The sequence below is a fragment of the Abrus precatorius genome, unplaced genomic scaffold, assembly GCF_003935025.1.
Source record: "Abrus precatorius isolate BTA unplaced genomic scaffold, Abrus_2018 Scaffold5, whole genome shotgun sequence".
Lineage (NCBI taxonomy): Eukaryota > Viridiplantae > Streptophyta > Magnoliopsida > Fabales > Fabaceae > Abrus > Abrus precatorius.
Window position 1 is genome coordinate 12,690,519 of NW_020874395.1, and position 23,352 is coordinate 12,713,870.

The 23,352-nt window shown below is 30.3% G+C and overlaps 2 protein-coding genes across 8 annotated transcripts; both read left to right on the top strand.

Annotated features, from left to right (window-relative positions):
* Positions 1-4,021: 4,021 nt before the first annotated feature.
* LOC113867287 (cysteine--tRNA ligase 2, cytoplasmic) lies at positions 4,022-8,982 on the top strand. 5 transcript variants are annotated; one of them, XM_027502514.1, is made up of 9 exons: positions 4,022-4,361; positions 4,511-4,574; positions 5,662-5,823; positions 6,591-6,761; positions 6,843-7,124; positions 7,270-7,395; positions 7,816-8,037; positions 8,147-8,263; positions 8,379-8,978. In XM_027502514.1, exons 1-9 carry the CDS (start codon positions 4,189-4,191, stop codon positions 8,727-8,729), a joined length of 1,668 nt encoding a protein of 555 aa, XP_027358315.1. In that variant the 5' UTR covers positions 4,022-4,188; the 3' UTR covers positions 8,730-8,978. The 5 variants fall into 5 exon arrangements, with proteins under 5 accessions (XP_027358315.1, XP_027358317.1, XP_027358316.1 ...); XM_027502516.1 differs by having other exon boundaries at positions 4,062-4,361; positions 5,755-5,823; positions 8,379-8,982; XM_027502515.1 differs by having other exon boundaries at positions 4,062-4,361; positions 8,150-8,263; positions 8,379-8,962.
* Positions 8,983-16,363: 7,381 nt separating this feature from the next.
* On the top strand, positions 16,364-22,493 carry LOC113867460. Of its 3 annotated transcripts, none has more exons than XM_027502811.1 (3): positions 16,364-16,579; positions 16,774-16,896; positions 19,326-22,493. In XM_027502811.1, exon 3 carries the CDS (start codon positions 19,488-19,490, stop codon positions 21,900-21,902), a length of 2,415 nt encoding a protein of 804 aa, XP_027358612.1. In that variant the 5' UTR covers positions 16,364-16,579; positions 16,774-16,896; positions 19,326-19,487; the 3' UTR covers positions 21,903-22,493. The 3 variants fall into 3 exon arrangements, with proteins under 3 accessions (XP_027358612.1, XP_027358613.1, XP_027358614.1); XM_027502812.1 differs by having other exon boundaries at positions 16,393-16,579; positions 16,795-16,896; XM_027502813.1 differs by lacking the exon at positions 16,364-16,579 and having other exon boundaries at positions 16,740-16,896.
* Positions 22,494-23,352: the final 859 nt, after the last annotated feature.

The following is a 23,352-nucleotide window of genomic DNA, read 5'->3' on the forward strand; positions in this document are numbered from 1 at the left end:
GTATGTAGTGGATGATGATGGTGCTTAAAATGTGATGCAGTTAAGAAATTAGTGTACTATGTGATTTGGATTTTCTATTTTTGACATTTTGACCATTTGGATGAATTATCCATTTTTTTAAGTCACATTACACATCTCACACAATTATCTTCTGTATGTATGCATGTATCTACGCTTCTCTTGTATTTGCAGCCATTAGCTACATTTCTGGTTTCTAAATTTGATCCTTAAAAACTATATAGCAGCAAACCACCAATGGCGTTTACCATGGTCAAAGGTTGCATAGAAATTTGTCAATCTTCTCCTCAACGTTCATTTTCAGTGGCCATTTATTTATTGCTGTTGATTGCAATCGTATGATACCCCTTAATCAATTTTATCACGTCATTTTAATTGTTTGGAGAAGAAAAATGTTATTGCAAGCGAATGATTATTATATTTTTATAATTTTAATGTAATAAATGTATTGTTGTGGTTTATTGCAAGCGAATGATACTCATTAATCGAAGTTTTAAATTTATCAGCCCATTTTAATTGTTTTAGAGGAAAAAAATAAAAATAATATTAACTTTAATTCTTAAAATTGAGTTTAAAAAAATTAAAAATAGTAAAATTTTATCTAAGAAAAAGTATTTATTTCAGTTTTACAACCTTAATGTAATAAATACATTTTTTAAAATAAAAAATTACTACATTTGAACGTTTAAATTTAGTAATTCTTATTTTAATAAATATTTCAATAAAAATATTCAAATTATTATAATATTTTTAATTTTCATGAGTAAGTTTTAGTGCACGGAATGTCGAAATATTACCAAAATAATTACAGCTACTCCTAATTAAACAATTTTAAATACACACCTAAGAATCAAAGTCTTGGCAAATTTATTATAATATTGTAAATTAAAAAATAATTTATTATTTTATAGCAAATCTGAAACAATTTATTAATTTGGAGTTTTTTTGTCACGTGTATCAATTTTTCGCCATAACAGCTGCTGGCGAAAGTAATTAATTTTTTGAATTTTTTAATATCTATTTCGCTACAAAAAGTATGAAATATGACTTCTTAGAGCGGTTACTTTAAAACCGCTCTCATAACTCTATTTTAGAAAGCGGTTCCTTATGAACCGCTCTCAGTAGTAATTTTAGAGAGCAGTTCATATGAACCGCTCTGAAATTTCAATATTAGAGAGCGTTTCCATTTGAACTGCTCTCAAAAGTCATATTACTGAGCGGTTCCATAACCTTTAATAAACTTTCAGCAAATTCTTCACTCACCCCCACTTAATTACCAAATCACCTGCATACATAGAGTTTAAAAAAATTACAATATTATTATCAGATTTTCCAATTAACAAAATCAAACTAAAAATAATATATAAATGCATATTATAGTTCCATACCTCTTAAATTCGTAACAGTATTTGATCCTTCACAGCAAATCAAAACAAATTTTGAAACTTCTGCCTAGAGGACGATGATGGAGGAGCAGAGACGGAGAAAAGCAAAATGGAAACAAAGGAGGACCGTCACAGAGGAGGAAGAAGGACGTCGGTCAAAGTTACTGAACATTTGGCCACATGTCAATGCCTGAACGGTTTCGCTAACTACAGGGCGAAATAAACTTTCGCCAGTAGCAGCGCGATTTATCTCAAATGTTGCCACGTGTATCAAAATCTCCCCAGCCGTCCATTTTAAATCTAAGAGAGCGGTTCCGGCAGGACTGCTCTCTAATATGTACTTCTAAGAGCGGTTCATATGGAACCGCTCACTAACATGACTTTTGAGAGCGGTTCAAATGGAACCGCTCTCTAATATTGAAATTTCAGAGTGGTTCATATGAATCGCTCTCTAAAATTACTACTGAGAGCTGTTCTTAAGGAACTGCTCTCTAAAATAGAGTTATGTTAAAGTAACCGCTCTAAGAAGTCATATTTCGTACTGTAGCGAAATAGATATTAAAAAATTCAAAAATTAATTACTTTCGCTAGCCGTTATGGCAAAAAATTGATCCACGTGGCAAAAAAACCCCAAATTGAGAAATTGTTTCAGATTTGCTATAAAATAATAAATTATTTTTTAATTTACAATATTATAATAAATTTGCCCAAAGTCTTGCTATCTACAAAGTTTATTGATTTTTTCCATGTGTAATTATTTGATCGATTTATCTTAACTAATGTTTGTCAAAAATAATTTGAATAAGATATTTTTACTTTAATGTAAATACACAAGTTATCACTCTTTTCATAAACATTGACATTTATTTATTTGTTTAATAATAAAAATTATAGTAATACAAATTATTTTAAAATAATATTATTTCAATTATTAATTTTTAAAAGCTTGTTTGTTTACAATTTTTAAAAATTTATCTTTTTAAAAGACAAAAAAAAAAGAAGTAAAGTTATTATTTGTAAATTGTATTTATTAAGACTCTAATTATTATTATGTATTTATTTTAATTTAGATGATATTGTTTTTAAGATAAAGAAAGTTCATAAATCTTAGATTAAAAGATCTATCACTTATGTGCGTCCAAAGTATGCAAGTATGAAAATATTTATGGGATGGTCATGATCACTTGACACGTAAGACTAAAAAAAATTTATTTATATTTGTTTTGAAAGTATTTTAGAAGAAAATCATTTAATGTTCAACAACGAAATCATTAATTTCAACTGTATTATGCTAGTCAAGTAATTTAAAGAGAAATTATACAATTAGATATTATTTTAACTAATTCATTGATAGGAGAATTTCGTACCAATATATTAATTAGAGATGAATTTGATGTCTTTATTGTGCGTAAAAGATTAAATTATTAATTTGACTTCTTTGTTTTGATGTCATTCCCATAAATTAATTAATATATTATAGGAACTTTGCGTCTTTACTCATTTGCTCGTGATATTACACTTACATTGAAAACACTCTTCATTGTATTAGAAATTGTTCGTTAGGTGAGTAGCTAAGATAATATGAGTTTGTGCAAATCTATGAAATGAAAGATTTATAACTTTTTTTATGCCAATAATTAAATTATGACTTAACATAAAAGTAATCCTCCCTTATTTTTCGTTTATTGTGATGGATATGAAGGGCTATAAATGCTAATCGCATCCTTGAAAAAAGATTCTAATTAATAAAACTATGTTTAATGTTATAAACTTTATTAACTAGTTTTATTTATATAAATAAATATTACCCTTGCCTAGGGCGCTAAGTTTTTTAGAAGGTTGATTATAATTTTGAATTCATTCATCTTTAATGTTGGCTAGAGTGTTTGGGAGAGTTCAAGAAGAGCTTATCTCGATAATCCTATTGAAAATAATAATAAAAATTGACTTAGAGAAACTCATGAATTTATTGACATTTTTAATAATATTCATAATAAGCTTAACCATGTTTCATGAGTTGAAAATAACTTAAAATCTAAATATCATATATTTCTTATTACTCTAACATGAAAAAAAATCATAAATTTTATGATAATTTTTTTTTTTTTTTGTAAAAATGCTAATTTTATTTGAAATATAAAAATGTTACTGAAAAAATTAACAAATCACTATTAAACACATTTTATTTAAAGATAATATAATTTTTTTAACTAAATTTAAAAATTATGTATATTTATAGTTTCAAATATTAAATCACATATATAAAGACTCGTCGTTCAAGTTAATACTAGAAATGTAGTTTAATTTTTAACTCTTTTAAATTTAAATATTTAAAATATTTATTATTTAAAAATACTTTAAAAAATATTTTGATTTAAGAATTAATTCTCACAAATCTTACATAATTAAAATGATATATCTTAGTTATGATAATTATTTTTTATTTTTATTTATAAATTTCATTTAAATTTTAGAATAGAAATTTTGGTAATTCTCACACATTCTCAATAAAAAAAATATCAACAAGATTATTTTTTTAAATAATATCATTTAAAAAATATTCATGTCATAGCTTAAATATTTTTTAAAAATAACCTTAATGTTTTAAATAACTGACCAATCTGGTGTTCCAAAGTTTCTAACTCTGTTCACAATAACCCCAAACTGCTGTCTCGTGCGTTTTTGCTTTGGGTATAAGAAAATCGAAGAACCCTAATACTGTCTGAACTCCAAAGTCAGCACTTTCTTCCTTTGAGTAGCGATTCTCATTCAACTTGCAGCAAAAATGGCGGAGGAGAAGGTTGAGTTGAGGATCTACAATTCAATGACTCAGCAGAAAGAGATTTTCAAACCCAAAGTTCCAGGCAAGGTTTCCATGTACGTTTGTGGTGTCACCGCCTACGATTATAGCCATCTAGGTCACGCTCGCGCCGCTGTTTCTTTCGATATTCTCTTCAGGTATCATCAATGTTTTTCCATTTTCAATGATTTTTTTAGGTTTATTTAATTTCAGATGTATTACATTATCTGAGAATATTTGAAGCTTGAATTAAGGTTTTACTTAATTTAGATGCGAGGAGTGAGGGTTAATGTGTGAAATTTTGTAGGTACCTTAAACACTTGGGGTATGAGGTGACTTATGTGCGCAATTTCACTGATGTTGATGACAAGGTAAGTATAAATACGATTTTCATCTTTCCTCAATTTGTGTGATTTTAGTTCGTTAGTTTTTCTGAATTTATGTTGCTTTGAACATGTAGATGATGTGGGATTAGAATGTGAAGTTATAATGATATGTATTAGCTATATGATAAATTAAAGCATCTTAATTTAATAGGCCATATGTCGTAGTGGTGTTTTGAAGTTGAGTAAAATGGAAATGGAGATGGCCACATGGGTTGAATGTTTTGAATATCTGTCAATTATATTATGGTAGTCCATATTTACATGTTTATGAATATATTGCCACTTTTGTGTTATTCTCTGTTATGGACCACTGTATGAAACTATCACAGTTCCCTGTTTGTAAATGTTATAAATTTTTCGGATGATCTTTCCTTCTCATGGAGGAAAATAACATTTTGAATTTGATCTTACTGATTCTATGGTTATTGTGTTAACAAGTCATGCTTTATTGAACGTTTCTTCAATTTATCCCATACGCTATGCCTGTCAATTGTCAAAGATTCAAAATATGAAATCTATAATTTGATTGGCTCATATGTTACTCAATCCTTTTCCCAGTGACTAATTGACTATAGGATTTGTTGGTCAAAGTTATTGACATTTCTGTTGGAGGATTTAGTTTTGTAGGTTTTTCAATTGCTAAAAACCATTTTTCTTAACTAAAATTTGCTTTATGTGGTTTTAACTTTTAAAGTAAGCCATTCAGCATTGTGAATTTGTGAAATATGTGCTATACGATTCTAGATAGGGGCATTATTCTTTGTGATAATTGCTTGAATGTCAATCTTCAAGCTGATGACTTCTTTCATCTTGAATTGCCAGTATTTCATTATTTTTTTTGTTGTTTCTGCACTTATGCTTCACTTTTTGTCCTTTTGAATTTGAATGATGAGCCTATTTTTGGTGAAGCTGGTACTCCTGCTTGATACATGAGAACTCTCACTTATTGGTAGAAGTTTTACCGAGTTCCTTTGTCCTAGAAAACTTGGACCTTGAACTTGTATTATTTTACAAATATCTTGTATGGCTCTTTAATGCTTAATTCAGACTGCTAATACCAGCATTGCTGCAGATAATCAAGCGATCAAATGAGATTGGTGAGGATCCTTTGATGTTAAGCAACCGTTTTTGTGATGAATATAATGTTGATATGTCTAATCTTCAGTGTGAGAAACCATCTGGGGAGCCCCGTGTTTCAGAACACATTGGCGAGATAAAGGACATGATAACCCAGGTTTTAATTTGCCACTATGATTACTATCATTTGCTTTTGTTTGAATTAAAAATATTCCCTTTTGCATCAATTTTATGCCAATGGATATTGGATTTCCAATACTTCGATGGTTTACATGCTTGTTTACATCACTTTTTTTTTCTTCATAAGTACATTTGGAATTTGTATATTGTTCAACTCCTCTGGCAGATATCCTTTTCTATAAGATGATCTGTATACTCTATGCTATCTTGTGTAATTTAATAAAAAAAATATATACTCTCTAACTGCTCATTGTTGAATAAATAGAGATAACAACCCCCCCGCCCCCAAAAAAAAAATAAAATTGAACCTTTTGTTTTAAATTAAATAATAAGTTGTAAGTTGCTGTCTCTCAATCTTCCAGCAGTGTATATGCCATTATTATATTTTAGCGCTCTAACATGTGAATAAAAAATTCAAATTGATGAGGAACGAAAAGAACAAAGCAAAAGAAAACAGGCTGTGTTTTATTTTCTATATGTTAGAGAGGTATGAAGCTACCTGAAATCTCCTGGTGAAACATGAATGAGGTTGTGGATAATGATAAACTTAGCTTTCTAATGTAGAAGATTCATATTTTTTAGGAAGTATATTTCGTTGATGTTGCATGTCATTTTCTTTAATATGCATGGCATTGAAACATGGGAAATGGCATTAACTTAGATTTAGTTGTGGTATGTTTTCCTTTAGTTCTAAGGAATCAATTAATAATTCTAAAGGAGGTCAGTTATTAATGTACTATGCAGATTATCAACAATGGTTATGCATATGAAGTTGATGGTGATGTTTTTTATGCTGTTGAGAAATTCCCAAGTTATGGCATGCTGTCTGGACAAAAGCTGGAACATAACAGAGCAGGGGAACGAGTTGCTGTTGACTCCAGAAAGCGTCACCCAGCTGATTTTGCATTATGGAAGGTACAAGAAATTTCACCAGGTGTTTTGATATGTTTTTGGTTTCATTTTGGAATCTCTTATATTGCTTGACAATAATTTCAGGCTGCTAAGCCAGGTGAGCCTAGCTGGGACAGCCCTTGGGGTCCTGGAAGGCCTGGGTGGCACATTGAATGCAGTGCAATGAGTGCTTGTTATTTAACTCATAAATTTGATATTCATGGTGGTGGAATTGATTTAATCTTTCCTCATCATGAGAATGAGATCGCACAGAGCTGGGCTGCTGACAAAGAGAGCAATGTCAGCTATTGGATGCACAATGGGCATGTCACTAACAATAATGAGAAGATGTCAAAATCCTTAGGCAATTTTTTCACTATTCGGCAGGTTATCCCTTGGGCAACTTTTTCACTATACTTCTGTTTAGAGACCTTTTTTTGTTCCTTGTTCAATATTTGTAGAATATATAGTGTTTAAGTCTTTTACAAGATATTTTGTGTTTATCTTTTATACAATTCTGTTTCTCTTGCAGATAATTGAGCGTTACCATCCACTTGCTTTGAGACACTTTTTAATTACTGCCCATTACAGATCTCCTCTAAATTACACAGTCTTACAGCTGGAGAAATCATCTGATGCTATTTATTACATATTTGAGGTAAGAAGCCACTAAATAATCTATACAGGAAACTCTGCACCATTGCTTAGTTATTGACGGGCAAGTTAATCTCTCAAGGTTGGCAGTTTTGTCATTATGTAATGTTAAATTAATTTGTTTTGATTTGTGTGTTAAAAAGTAGGGAAGGGAATGGTTTGAGAATTCAATGAGTTGAGATATTAATTAGAAACAGATAGAGAAGTTAGTTAGAGGGGATATCAATTAGATAGGAAAAGAGGAATAATAAGAGAAAAGGGTTCATAAATTTAGATAGTTATTATTGAAAGCAAGATACGTGAGCACAGTATTAAGAGGATTTATTGTTGCTACTATTTTAACTAAAATTGTTTAATACAAATTCCTGTTACTATTTTGTGATGTCCTGAACTTTGAGAAAGATTTTGTTCTTTTGGTTGTTAGACTCTTGAACGTAGTAAAGAGGCTTTATCATCAATTCTACAAGGGGACACTGAGAAGAATGAAAAAATGCCTCAAATTAATGAGGCTGCCAAGGAGTGTATTAAGAATTTGAATGTTGAGTTTCAAACAAAAATGTCGGATGACTTGCAGACCTCAGTAATACTAAATGGTGCTCTCCTAGAGGCATTGAAATTTGTGAACAGATCTTTGAAAATGCTGAAGGTATGCTTTTGGAACCAGTTTCTTGTATTGTTTGCCTGGATCCCACATGCATTTTTGTGAGTTTGAAATGCATCAGTAATTTATGAAATTTATTTTGTGTATCTTCCAGAAGAAGATGCAAAAAAGGGCACTATTGCAACTGGTTCAATCCCTATTGGAAGTTGAGAAAGAAGTGAGAAAAGTTTTGAATGTGCTAGGATTATTGTCTTCTCAATCCTATGCTGAGGTGACACCTATTCAAATGAGCTTACTTTTCTGTTGAGTACAATCTAAAAGTGATGACTATTCTATTGCAAAATGATTGCTTCGCTAAATAAAGATTATTGTTATTTGTTTGTCAGGTTCTGCAGCAGTTAAAAGACAAGGCATTGAAGAGAGCAGGTCTGACAGAAGATGAAGTTCTACATCTAAAAGAAGAAAGAACTCAAGCTAGGAAAAATAAGGATTTTCCCAAGAGTGACAAGATTAGAGATGATTTGAAAGCAAAGGGCATTCAACTTCAGGATGATGGTGACGAAACAATTTGGACACCATGCATCCCAACCCCAAGTGAAGCACTTGTTGCAGAAGTTGTTCAGACAGATCCCAGTGCACCTACAGTTAAGGAAGAACAGTCAACACCTCCAGTGAATCAAAAAGTGGAGGAAATACCTATCAATCAAGAAGGGAATGGGCCACATACATCTACATGACGGTGGGATTAATGTCCCTCCATAGGATACGATTAATACAGAACTAAGTTATTATTTATTAATACCCATGATTATTCAAGATTGTATATCAATTCAAGGTTTTGGCCAAGTGTTTTGGTTCCTCTTCCTGTCTCTAGATTAGTTTAGCTGGCCTTGACAATTACATGAACAGAACCTCAAAATTGAGAAATTTTTCACTGCTACACGGTAGCATGCTGTGATTTTAGTATCTGATAATTTTCCAATTAAACTTCACATAAATTGCCTTCATTTCTGCTTATTGTCATTAAAGGTTGCTTATATTTTCAAATATCTTAGTCAGTCTGGTGCACAGAAATGTAGGCACAGAACTTCCGTGGTGAAACTTAGTTTGGCCAAATTGTTTTCTTGACATTGACAAATTGGTTCACAAAGTGGGTCCTTCCTTAATAAAATGGGGTACATTTTGAGTAGTTATGCAAAGGTTAGGTTCAATTTTCTTCATAAAGAATGGTCAAGGCTGCATCATGAGAATCTGTCACGTGCGTGTTTAGATTTGTCTGGGCAAATCACACTGTCCGCACATGTTTTGGGTAAAGCCGTAAAAGCTTATCTTGTTGCTTGTGCTTGCAGATCTCGTCGATAAACGTTTTCAAGGAACAATCTTTCTTTGCTTAGTATTGCCTAGAGAGGTTGTCGCCTCAGATCGTCATGCTCTAAGCTTTGTTTTTGGCTGCCAGTGTTGTCTCGATTCTTTTTTATGATAGTATTCGATGGAATTTCTCAAATTGAGAATAGTAGTATTTGCATCATCCAATATTACCACAAAGAACAAAGACACATGCATGGCATAGGGGGTCGAGAATAGCCAATGAGTTTTACTGGCTTTATGTATTTTCCCAAGAGATGCTGGTACAGGAAAAAGGATAAAAGGGTTGGTTACGTATCGCTTTACTCATTCATCTTTTATCTTCTAATAAATGTTATTTTCTGGCAGGTCAGATCTTTCGAAGCACAGAATCCAACTATCTTACATGGCTATTGTCTCCCTATCTCTGGAGAAGAACCATATTTGTTTGAGAAAGTACACTTAAAAAAAAGTGTGTTAAAGAATAGGTAGAAAACACTCCTCTATTTGTTTAATTTTTTGCGGGATTTAACTCTTGAAAAATAGGGTTTATTGGAGGAAAAATAAAAAATAATTAGCGACACTTGAAATAAAAAAAGATAATTGATGGTTGAAATCATCATAAATTGTATCATATAAATTAGAAGTTGAAACTTATTTTACTATTTTTCTAAAGCAAACATCGCATTTTTGAGTAGTTAAATTGCAAGGAAGAAAATAGGGTATAATTCGAATAAAGCATTCTAGGTGGAAGTAGATCTGTTGTAAGCATGAATGCAAGCATGCCAAGAAGAAACATGGCTTTCTTTACTCAACAAATTAGGCATGCAATAAATATTCTTTCGAAACCTTGGGCCACTATAAAATATAAACAAAATAGGAACATAGGAAGTGGCTGGGTTTTTTTTTTTTTTCCTTTGAGAAAGTTCTGACTACTTTCGCCAAAAATAATTTGCAGCCTCTATCAATCCGGGATGAACCAACAACTTTTCTTTCACTGCCAACCGGGGCTTATCAGTAGCAACTACAGGTGTCACTGAGGGGTTAAGTTCTATCAAACAAATGGCTCCCATATGCTCTGCAGTCTTCCTGAGACTTGTAATGTAGTGTGAACAAAAAATGAATAAGGTTCTGTTAAGGTAAATTTCTAGATAAGTATTTACAAGAAAAGGAAATTAATATAAAATTGAATACAATATTTTTCTTTTTAACTTATATTAGAGAACTTCTAAAAAACTAGAGAAACATAAATTGATTTTACCTTATTATGAGAGATGTTTGTTTAAACTGAACCTAAATTGTTTCTATTAACAAAAACTATAGAAGACACAAATATCAACAACATAGTTTACCTGCCTCACATCTCAGTCAACAATATCTCTGAGTTCTATAAAAGGTTCCCCAGTTTTAGCATTATATTAGAAATAACCAAACTTTTATCAAGATGAGATAATGAGAAATGGCATACATCAAAGAATGTGATCATATCATGTTCCTTGACAACATGAGAAGATCTAAATCCAATACAGGACACTTTTGAATTTGGATGCTTTTGAGTCCTATCATCTCCATAAATCACCTTAGCATTGAAATATGCTCCTTGAAAATCAAGCAGCATAGTTATCTCTGATTCTCTAATCAAACATTTCACTTGCTTTTTCTAGAATTGTGCGGACAAAGGGCCTCAACTTGGTAATCATATGCACACTTTCCAATTTGAAGAGGTTTACCTTTGGAAACATTCTTAATATTCATCATATATAAGCTCAGAAATGCAGCATAAACAAGAATCCATAAGAAAGCCAGAACCTCAAAGGTGAAATCAACAAAATAGACGATCTACTACACTTTCACATCAGTATGTTCAGACACCAGCAAACTAAGAAAGGAGTTTGACGTCAACATTTCAAAAGATGATTACCATGTTGTCAAATCAGCTTTCTCATGCTTCCAAGTTAAATCTTGAACCTGCTTACAATTCTATTGCTGCAATATCATCATGTCAAATTCTAGTTCTATTTCATTTAGCAAAAAATGCTTGCTTGCAGATTCAATATGAAGAGATTGCAAAACTCACAAAGATGATTTGCCTGAGCAAAGTGAGATCGCTGCTACTGGATGTGTGGAATGCTAATTGGTTCAGTTGCAATCTGCCCTTCTCCAACACAACTTCAAATTGTCACTCTCAAAATCAACTCTAGCATCCATGATTCAATAAATTTTTTCTTTCTTTATCTTTATCTTGATTCATATCTCATTTGTGTAAGTAATCAATAATTTGAATGAGCATTGTACTTGTCAATAATCCCCTTTGATGATATTTTATAATTTTAAATACTTACCTTTATTTCTTGTTGACAGATACATTTGTCCAATGGTAAGATAAAAGATTTCATTCACGGCAATGTGAAGGCAGCAAATTCAAAAGGTACACAAATGTTTTGGTTTGACTTGGGGTTAGAGATTGTTAATCTTGGTTTGGTTTAAAAAGTCGTTATTTTTTATTTACTTTTTTTATACACATACACATCTAAAAAATTATCACTTTTGTCCTTTAATTTTATGACTTTTTTTTTTCAGTTCCCGTTCATAAATATTTCATTTTGGTCTCCAAGTTGTTGAAAAATTTATCACATTAGTATTTTTCAGTTTAATATTAAACAACAAATAAGGTAAAAAAAATGTACAGAGATAATAAATATGAAATAAAAATTTGACATGGATAAGATAAAATTATGAATGTTTATTGTTGAATAATGTAAAATTTAATCATTCAAGTTCAGTCTACATGAACCAAACTGGGGGTAAAACATTTCTTGATCTTGCTTGATGTGAGCCTTGGTATGGTTTTCATTTTCTTTGCCTTGATTGATCTTTACCATTGGTGGAGGAAGCGATGAGTGATTTTTTGGATGGACGATAAAATAATTTTTCACTAATAAATATCTTCACCATTGATTTTGTACATGTTCTTCTTTTTCCTTCACTAGTAAAATTTTTTTCCTTTTCTGTGCAAACATGCAAAATAGTAATGTTTTGGACAAATAATTGTTGTCAAAGAGTCAATTAGCAAAGTTATCACGTAAATGTCATATAATATGATGAGATATAGTCAACCAAAAAAGAAAACCTTTTAAACCAGAAATTCAATTAAAGGATGAAACTAAAAAAAAAAAAAACTAAAATAATACTTAGAGTAAAGGTAGAAAATAAAAGAAAAATAATTATGCTAAATAAATACGTCAATATAGATTCATCCACTTAGGTGTACCAACATAATCTTCATAAACATCTATATATAAACAACTTTCTCTTTTTAATCTTTGGTTAGATATTTCACAAACATAAATGTGAAGCTTGTTTGACCATATTCACTTTGACAAAAAAATAATATTGAATTTTTAAAACTTTACACGTGTGTGAGAAAACAATCAACTTACACAAGTACTTAGTTATTATTATTTTTATACAATTTAATAATTTTTTATTAAACATATTTTTAATTATTTCTTAAATTAAAAAATTTCTATCTTATATTGTATATTATATATGAAAAACTCTTATTGAAAAAAATTACTTGACATCTCATTTATGTACATCAAGTTTTTATCGTATATTGCATATGCATTAAAAATATTTTAAAATAAGAATCTTTTAATTATATTTTTACAATTATTCAATTTTAATGTTAAAATTTAACATAAATAATTAATTTAATATATAATTATAATTTAATAAATAATTAATAAAAAACACATTTTATATAAATTTATTAAAAATATAAAAATTAATATAAATCGCTTAGTATAAATTGATTTTTCATAATAATCGAACTATAATACAAATTTAAGTATTCGTTCTTAAATGTACATTCAATCTATCGTCATTTCACGTTTGTATTTATACATTTTTCAAAGTTTAAAATTTATAATATTTTCAAAATTTTCTTTTACATTAAAAATTTATTTTTTTAAACCTGTAAAATTATTTATATCTAATTCAAATACTCCTTTTCTTATTCAGAATCAATAATAACTTCTAAGGTTTAGTTCAATTTATCAAAAAAAAGATGTGTATAGCTAATTCAAGTAAATTTAAAAAATTAACTTTTATATTATAAATAAAAATTAATAAAAATGAAACGTAAAGTAACTTTCCTTCATAATTTCTTGTGTGTATATTTTATAATTAAAATTAACTAAAAATATATAAATTACATTATTATAATAAATTTTTATTTTACTCTAATTCCGTTCTAAATTTTAGAGATAAAATTGTTATATAATTTTTTTTATTTTATATAAAATTTTATATTTTTTATAAATGTTTATTTTTACATTTATAATATTATCATTTTCTTTTCTATTTTGTAAAATTTAGAGTTTCTTTTTATATTAATAATTTACATTTAATTTATTTTTTTACAATATACGATAAAAATATTATTTTATAATAAATTATATTTTAAAATTATTTAATTTTATTATATTTTTATGATTTTGATATATGCAATTCATATTAATGGAATTAAGTCAAAATAATTATATATATATATATTTATAATTATTTATAAAATATTGTTTTTTTATTTATTACATTATGTATATATTTATTATAAAATAAATACCTATATATTTCACGGAGTAAACTAGTTAATAAATAAAGGTCAAGGTCACAGATGCATCCCTGATATTGAATTATTTTAATAAATGTTAAGAAATAAAGCAATAATGTTACAGTGATATTAGGCTAATATAAATACCCTGAACTAATGCATACGAGTGATGATATTTTTTTTGTCTTAAAATAATAATAATAATAATAATAATTTTCATACCACTATTTTAAGAATGTTAAAATATCTCTGATAAAAAATATTTATTACCATGAGATAATCATAACAAATTATTAGAAGATATATCACATAAATCATGTGACAATGATAGACTGAATTCAAAAGGAACAAGTTTGATATTTTAAAATTTTTACTTAATTAATAAAATTATAAAATAAAATTTATCACAATCACTAAATAAGACAAAAGACATTAATCACACAAAGTTAAATTAAAATTTAACACAATTTAAATAAATAAATATAACCCATTGGTTTGACCAATTATATTATAAAATTGGTTGAGTCATTAATTTGATCAATTTAAAAACTTAATGAGGCAAAAAAATCAATCAATAATTAATCAAAACTAAGGATATAAAATTATTTTGAATTCTTTTAATTTTTTCTAATTTTGTTTGTAAATAAATAAAGGTTCATTTACAACTTTATATTAATTATTATTATTTAGCTATTTATCATGATTTTTTATAAGACATATCATATCATTCTTTTATGATAATTTAAAATATTTAATTAATTTAGTTATCTATTAATCTCCTATTAAATTATAACAATTTTATACAATTATAGTTAAACTAACAGATTATAAATTGGAATTTTTATTATTTTTTATAAAATCATTTACAACAGTAATTATAGTCATAAAGAATAAAATTTAACTGACAGTCCACATAAGGTAGTATATTATCAACTTTTAAATGTTTAATTCATGTAAATGTATTGTTTTCATTTATATAACTACTAACATTAAATCGTAGCTAAATTTTTCTTTGGCATGTGATATTTTCAATTGCAACAAGTACAGAAAATCACAAAGCTCATACCATGGACCCAAACCATTTTCAGCCCTAACCATTACTTCTTATACTGATAAATTGTGATTGATGTGACATTACTTCTTAAATTATTTAATTTTTAAACTTTGAAGAGCATTTATGCTTCAAACAATAGTAAACTTTGATACCATATGTGATCTTGATTTAATACAATTCAATACAACATTTTACTTCTAGGCTTTGTTTGGTTGTGACATAAAAAACAAGAAGATAACAAGACCCAAATTGATCTCATAATGATTTAAAAATAAATAGATGAATTTCATTGTTCAAGTTTATTTAACCTCATCTGTTTATCTAAATTTTACAAAATATGTACTACAAATAGTCCACAAAAAATTCAATAGAAAATATACAAAAAGGGAGCCTTTAAAATAACATGAAATTAGCTCTAAAATTTCATAAATTTCCCAATTAACTATATATCAGTACACCTAAATTTCATAACATTCCTTCGAAGCAAAGAAGGTTATTAGAGGAGTGTCCCTAAAATAACATGAAATATCACTTTGGGCATTGATCGATTAGTAAAATGTTATTTTAATTTAACATATGAATTTAAGATTAAATTCACCAAATATATCTATATCAAGTATTTTATAAAAATAATTTACGTAGCTTTACTATAGAATTATTTAAAAAATTATACGTGATTTAAAAAAAACATTAAATTGACTAATAAATTTGATAGCTTGTAAATTTAATTCTATACATGCACATCTAAAATTTCATTACATATTCGTTAAAATCACAGCACAATCCAATAAAAATGATAAAAAGGCTTTCCTCGTATAAGAACAGATTAATCTTAAAACTTCACAATTAGTAATTAATCACATATATGTTATATATATATATATATAATTATTCTTTTATAAGGATAAATTATAACTCGTTAAATATAAATAAAATAAAATATTTAAATTAAGTATAATAATTTTTAAATTTGTATCAATATTGAAAGATCTTATCTTTTTATTTATATATATATAAATAAAAAGTAAATTTAATAATGTAACAAGAATAAAAATATTTTATTATATTATTAAATAAAAATTTTTATATTATCAATTAATTAAAATATAATGTGATCTAATTATTACACTAATTACTATTAAATTAATAATTTTTACTAATACAGTACACCAAAAGTGTATTTAAATTCAATTTATTTTCTTTAATATAAATTTAAAATTATTTTATTCTCTGAAAGCTGGTGTCCTAAACGCAAGACAAGATAACATGAAATGAAATTACCCCTAATACTACAAAGTAAACATTATAAATTAAAAAAAAGTAAACATTATAAAAAGCCATAAAATTCCATATAAAAAAGAAAAGAAAAAAGAAAAAGAAAAAAAGAACTTGTGAAGAGAGGTCCTTCCCTGAAGTGTGTGACCCTGAACATGAGAAGCTGAAAAAGCATAAGCAATCGCCAACGAAGCAAAGGAGAAGAATAGAAGGAACAGAACAAGTCCTTACCTAATTTCCAATACGCACTCATCAAAATCGTTTCTTCTTCTCCTCCAACGATCTTCATTTCTCTTATCGTAAGTCATCACTTTTCTTCTTCACTTCAAGAATAAAATAATTTTTGTTATGTGTTTTCTTAACCCTTTCAACTCAATCTCCCTTATTCTCACACTTTTCAATCTAAAGTCGTTAGCTGCAACTAATTTTCGGGTTACCCTTCTTTTTTATTTTTCTTCATTTTTGTTTTTCCTTTTTTTAATGTTAATTTTAGGGTTTCGTTGCTCGCTGTCAGAATCTCGCCGGCGCCGCCGTCATTGCCGCCGGCGATTGCCATGGACTTTCTCTGATTGCCAGAAGATTCGGTGTCGTCGAGTTTTGGGTTATTCATTGCTTGGTAAATTGGGATTCTGCTTATTATTGCTTACTTCAAATGAGTAAATTCGATTTTCATTTTCAGTCATGAACTTGTGCCTTTTCAATTGGGATGAAGTATAATAGATTTGTTGATGAATTTTTTTTTTTTTTTTTTTTTTTTTGTGATTTTGTTTCCTTTTTCATTTGGTATCAATTGTTATTGTTATTCCTTTATGTGTTGATTCCATTTACATTTGATGTGCTAACATAAGAATACAACACAGTGTTTTTTAAAATCGACAGAACCCTATTTTACGGTTTCATTGGTTTAGTTGGTTAAATTGATGGTAAGGAATAATAGGAGTGGACCAGAGTCACAGCAGATTCAAGGTCTGATTGGTTGAATTTGCTGGTCTGGTTAGGGGTCTTGAAACATAATGGAATTGGATGAAGCGGCTTCCGTTTCATGGACCAAACACGGCTACTGACATTCTTATGAAAGCCCGAATGCTGCTTTGATAATTTTCTAGAATGATTTAGGGCCAACTCTTTTGAACTGTGTAGCTCTCGTATATTTTGTGATTGCTGACCAATGAATAGGTTTGTCTGCATGCTTGAGTATACTGTAGCATTGCTCAAATAATATTGCCCTTGTATTTTCTACATTTGAATTGATTGAATTTAATTTTCTACGCAAGTTGTTAATTAACAGTCTGGTTGGTTGAGCTGGCCGGTCTAGTTGAGGTTTTAAAAACATGTATATGATGAAATTAAATGAAAAGACTTTCCATTTCTGTGCTGAACACCAAAATACGAAAAAATAATTAATTTCCAACCATTCGATTAATCATTGTCCATGGCCCACTATAGGGTTTGACAGTGGTGGTGCATCATGGGGTGGCTGTCTATCATTACACAAGCAATTTTGTCTTGTGCTTTTTGCTTGCGGCTGTTGCTGCCTTATATCAGCCAAAATTGTGTTAGAAAAGCCTGATTTTGCTTCCTTGTAACAGTGTTGTTTAGGTTTAGGCTGTTCTTTGGGTAGGGATCTTGCCATTATGACCCTCTTTTAGTGCTGGGCCTTGATATTCTCCGTTACTATTTAAATTTTCTTTTTTAAAATTAATAACTTTGGATACTTTTGTTTTTTGAGCTTTTATGTATATGTAGTATAAATTACTTAATATGTATGTCAAACATTAGTGTAGTGGCCATCCTGCTACCTACTATAGTGTATTTGACAGTGTAGTTAGTATATGATGATTTGCAATATGTTAAATGTGATTCGATATGAGTTGCACTCCCAGCAATGCAAATCACTCTTCAAATCAGAACTGGGGTTGAATTGCAATCTATATTGCAGGAATTGCAGTTGACTCATGTGGTACCAACATGAATCCCACAATTCTTTGTACTTGCAGGTTGCACAAGAAAATGGGTTGGGTTGTGTGCAACCTGGTGTGAAAAAACCCTAAAAATTACTTATTTTTTATTATTTGTTTTGCAATTTGGGAGGGAAACAGCCATCTAGTACCCTACATTGATACCCAGACCAAATATTATACAAGAGGAAACCTTATTTTTCAATTTCTCCCCTTCCTACCTCTTACCCCACACACAGCACATGCTGTATGTGCTCTGATTCTCATACTATTTCATTGTTTTTGGCTGGTTGGCTTCTCCCCGCATTCTCCTGCTGATTGCTGACTGTCTCTACCCATATGACACATACTTTGAGCTGCCTTCTTGTTATTGCTCTCTTATTTCTTTTAATTCTTAATTTTGTTTGCTAGTTCTTGCCTTATTCTGGTATTTATGACTTTGTTGCTTTCTTTCTGCTGTGTTGTGCTCTGTGCTGTGTTATTTTGAAGTGTACATGACACTTAGTTAGCTATACAGTGAACTATTTGACTTCAAAATCCTAATATACAGATATTTCTATATGTTAAAATGTTCTTTGATTTATGCATTTTAATTATTGATCATGAATTGTACTTTTATATTACTTTGTTAGCTATATATGTTGTTTTTAATTATTGATCGTGAATCTTACTATTCAAGATATGGTTTGGTTCATGATTCGGAAAATAAGCCTTCCAATTAACAATTTGTGGTTGGGCACTTTGTGCTGCTGTTTTGGTATTGCCAACTTTGATTCAATTCTGATTACACCAAAATTTGTTTCGTTACAGCTGAAATACTTTTATTAGTGGTGTTTGTTAAAATAATTACAATCCTATTGCAGCAGCATGATGCTTGAGTGCTGCTTTGATTGTTTTCTGAAAGTTGTGCAACTCTCTTGTATTCTGTAAATGCTGACCAAATGAGTTGGTGATGTGATTGTAAGCTTCAGCATACTGTAGCATTGCGCAAATAATATCATGCATGTTTTCTATATTTGAATTTGATTGAATTCTAATTGCTATATGAGTTGTTAATTATTAACTAAAACTTGCTTTGTCTTTATAGGGTTTGATCGCCATGGACAAATTGCTTTTCAAAGCAGTATGGGAACTCAGACTATGTAGAAATGTTAAAGAACAAAAATATTTCTAGATGGAGAAATGTTGATATTATATTGCAAAAAATTATTGAGAAAGTAGACGAGCATTGAGAAGGCAGGTGACAGAAATGGAGTGCAATAAAGATGAGGCCACCAGGGCTAGAGAAATCGCTGAGAGGAAGTTTGCTGCGAAGGATACTTCGGGTGCAAAGAAGTTTGCTTTGAAGGCCCAAAATTTATTTCCTGCTCTTGAGGGTATTTCTCAAATGGTAGCAACTCTTGATGTGTATATTTCTGCAGAGAATAAAATAAATGGAGAAGCAGATTGGTATGGAGTACTTGGTGTGAACCCCCTTGCTGATGATGATACTGTCAGGAAACAGTACAGGAAGCTAGCTCTCATACTTCACCCTGATAAGAACAAGTCCATAGGAGCTGATGGGGCCTTTAAACTCATTTCAGAGGCATGGAGTTTACTATCAGATAAGGCTAAAAGGGCAGCTTATGACGAGAAGAGAAAAGCAAAAGCACGGAAAGTTTCTACTAAGTTTGGAGGTTCAACTAAGTTTGGAGGTTCATCAACACAAACAGGGGTTAATGGTGGTTACAATTTTACTAAGACTACCCCTTCAAGTGCAGGTACTCAGAAGAATGCTGCTAAAGAGCACACTTCATCTTCTGTCTACAAGTCAAAATCAAATACATTTTGGACTGTTTGCCATCGATGCAAAATGCAGTATGAGTATCTCAGAGTTTATCTTAACCTTAAACTCTTATGTCCCAATTGCCATGAAGCATTTTTGGCTGTAGAAACTGCCCCTCCACCTGCAAGTGGTATTAGACCTGCAACTTCATGGAGTTTTTCACAGAATCAGCAAAATTTCAATCGCCAAGTACCTAGTAAAAGCAAATCTAGTGCTGGAAAGAATAACATGGCAGCTCCAAATGTTGGAGCAGGGTCTTATACTAAAACAGACTCCTATAACAAAGGCAGTTTCCAGTGGGCTCCATTCTCAAAAACTTCTGGTGTTTCTAATGTGGCTCAAGCTGCAAGTGTGGTTCAGCAGGCATACGATAAGGTGAAGCGAGATCGTGAGGAGGCACAAGCAGCTAGCAAAAGGGAAGAAGCCTTAAAAAGGAAGCAGCACGTTTCTAAAAAACGTCACTTTAATCATGCAAAGAGAAAAAGAGGGGGAGTGGAGGAAACTGTAAATCGAATGGGTGTGGGAAATGGAGCAGTGGGAACATCAAACTCATCCAGATCTAAACAGGGTAATTTTGTTCATAATAGGGTCAGTGGAATCAATAAGACCAGCAGCGTAAGAGAGGTCTCCCCGGTGGAACTCCAGAATCTTCTTATGGAGAAAGCTAGAAAAGAAATTAGCAATAAACTCAGGGAAATTCCGTCAAATACTGTTGTTAAAACAGTGGTGAGAGAGAGTGGAAATGGCTTTCAAAAAGCTAATGAGAATGGAGAAAAATCAAGAAACTCTGAGATGTGTGTTCAAATTAACATTGAGAAGTCAGAAGATAAAAAGAGCAGATCCCAAGCCGTTAAGTCTTCTGCAGGTTCTACTACTGCTAAAATTGGTCGAAAAATTTTGGAAACAGTGCCTGTAGATGTCCCAGATCCTGATTTCCATGATTTTTACAAGGACCGAACTGAAAGGTCTTTTGGGGAAAATCAAGTATGGGCTGCATATGATGATGATGATGGGATGCCTCGATGTTATGCAATGATTCACAATGTCAGCTCCTTGAATCCGTTCAAGATGCAGATCAGTTGGCTCAATCCAAATACCAACAGTGAACTGGCCCCTCTAAATTGGGTTGCTTCAGGCTTTTCAAAAACTTGTGGGGACTTCAGTATAGGCAGACGTGAAATCTATGGCTCCACCAATTTTTTCTCTCACAAGGTTAAGTGGAGAAAAGGTAACGATGGAACCATTTGTATATATCCTAGGAAAGGGGATGTTTGGGCCATCTATAGGAATTGGTCTCCTGACTGGAATGAGCTAACAGCAGATGAGGTTATACACAAGTTCGACGTGGTTGAAGTACTTGAGGACTTTATTGAAGGACATGGTATAAATGTTATCCCTTTGGTCAAAGTGGCTGGATTCAGGACAGTATTTCACCACCACTTTGATCCAAAAGAAATCAAGATCATTCCGAGGGAAGAGATGTTTCGGTTCTCTCACCAAGTACCTTCACATGTACTTACTGGTCAAGAAGCACCAAATGCTCCAAAGGGTTGCAGGGTGCTGGATCCAGCTGCTACTCCATTTGAACTTCTCCAGGTAATAGAAGTTGTGAAGGAGGAAGACATGACAGATAATGCGGGTAGTGATATAAAAGAAACAAGTGATAACATAGAAAAAGCTAATAGTGAGGAAATGATCAGTGGTGTGGAAAAGGTGGGGGAAGAGGAGGTTAAAAACAAAGATATGCAGGAAATAGAAACTTGGAAAGAGGGCAAAGAGAAAGGTGTGCAGGAAATAGAAACTTTGAAAGAGGACAAAGAGAAAGAAGTTATGCAGTAGCTTGTAGCAGCTAGGGTATGTAGCATGCTAAAGGAAATCAACTTATGGACTCTGGCTTGTGTAAGGAATGGAAATACTAAAGCCAGAATTAATTTGACAAAATAGGATCCAGAATGAGTTGACATTTTTATCAATTATTGGATGGATAAGTTCCATTCATTTTGTCAAATTTTTTCTTGCTATGTAGTATTACTGTTAAAATTGTGGGGGGATTTCATTTCAGTCCTAACATTGCAATTGCTGTCTTCAGCAGTTGAAGTTGAATGGTTCAGCTCCTAGTCATACCAAACAAAGCTGGGTATTGGAATGATTAGGCTGTACCTTCTGCCAATGTTGTTCCATATAACATTTGTCTGAGCTAGACCCACTTTGTGTAAGGCTCTGGCTTAATGCCCTTTCCAATTTACCTTTTAGGGTCTTACTCAATTTTGTTTTGTAAATCAGAATTAGTGGGCATCTTCATCAGTCGCTGTCCATATATTTGTATTGTAAGATAATTTTAGCTCCGTTAAAGATTAATAACAGTACCTTACAAGTTGATTCCAGTTTCGTAAATGTTTGAATCAGGGTGAATTTATTGGATCTTTCTGATTTCTGCCATTTATTTCTCAAGTTAGGATGTTTATTGTATGGTGTGTAGAATATATCTGTTATTATACATGGTGTCAAATGATTTACTGTATGGATATTGTATATGTTCATTTTTATCTCTGATTAACAAATTTAGTTAAAAATTCACTTGTTTATTATTTGTCGTGATTGCATAGCTACCTTCGCTGCATTTTCTCCTCGTTAGCGTTCAATCTTAAGCGTGCTGTGTTTATGTAAGTATTATATCTTAAATGATTTATACACAATCCCTTATGCAGCTTTAAAATTGAGGTAGAATTTTGAGATGAATAGTACTGAGATTTAAGAAGGGCTTGACTGGACTTGTCCATTATCTAACATTTTAATTTGATTTAAATTCATGGTGATCTCCATCCAGTTTAAGAAAAAGGCTTCAACACATTCCTGTTTCTCTATTATTCTTGCAACCCAAAATTCATAGTAAATCAACTTGTTATAATTAAGAAAATATAAGATTACTAAAAATAAAAATACAACTATTAATTTAAGTGACCCTTTAATAATTTTTTTAAAAGTAATTCTTATCGATTTAACTATAAAATTTATAATATTCATAATGACCGCATATAAAGTTTTATATATAATCTATACATTGTATATAATCTAATAATAAAATATTTTTAAGCAATATATTATATATTAAAAATATAATGGAACAGGAAAATATCTTTTAATATTTAAATTATAAACTTTTTTACAAACTTAGTAATTTACTCTGAGAGAAGATTAAATTCAACAATTAAATTAATAAACTTTACTTTTATCATAAAGTTATATGTAAGGTGTCATCATCGTTGCTGTAATGCTTGTGCTACTTGTG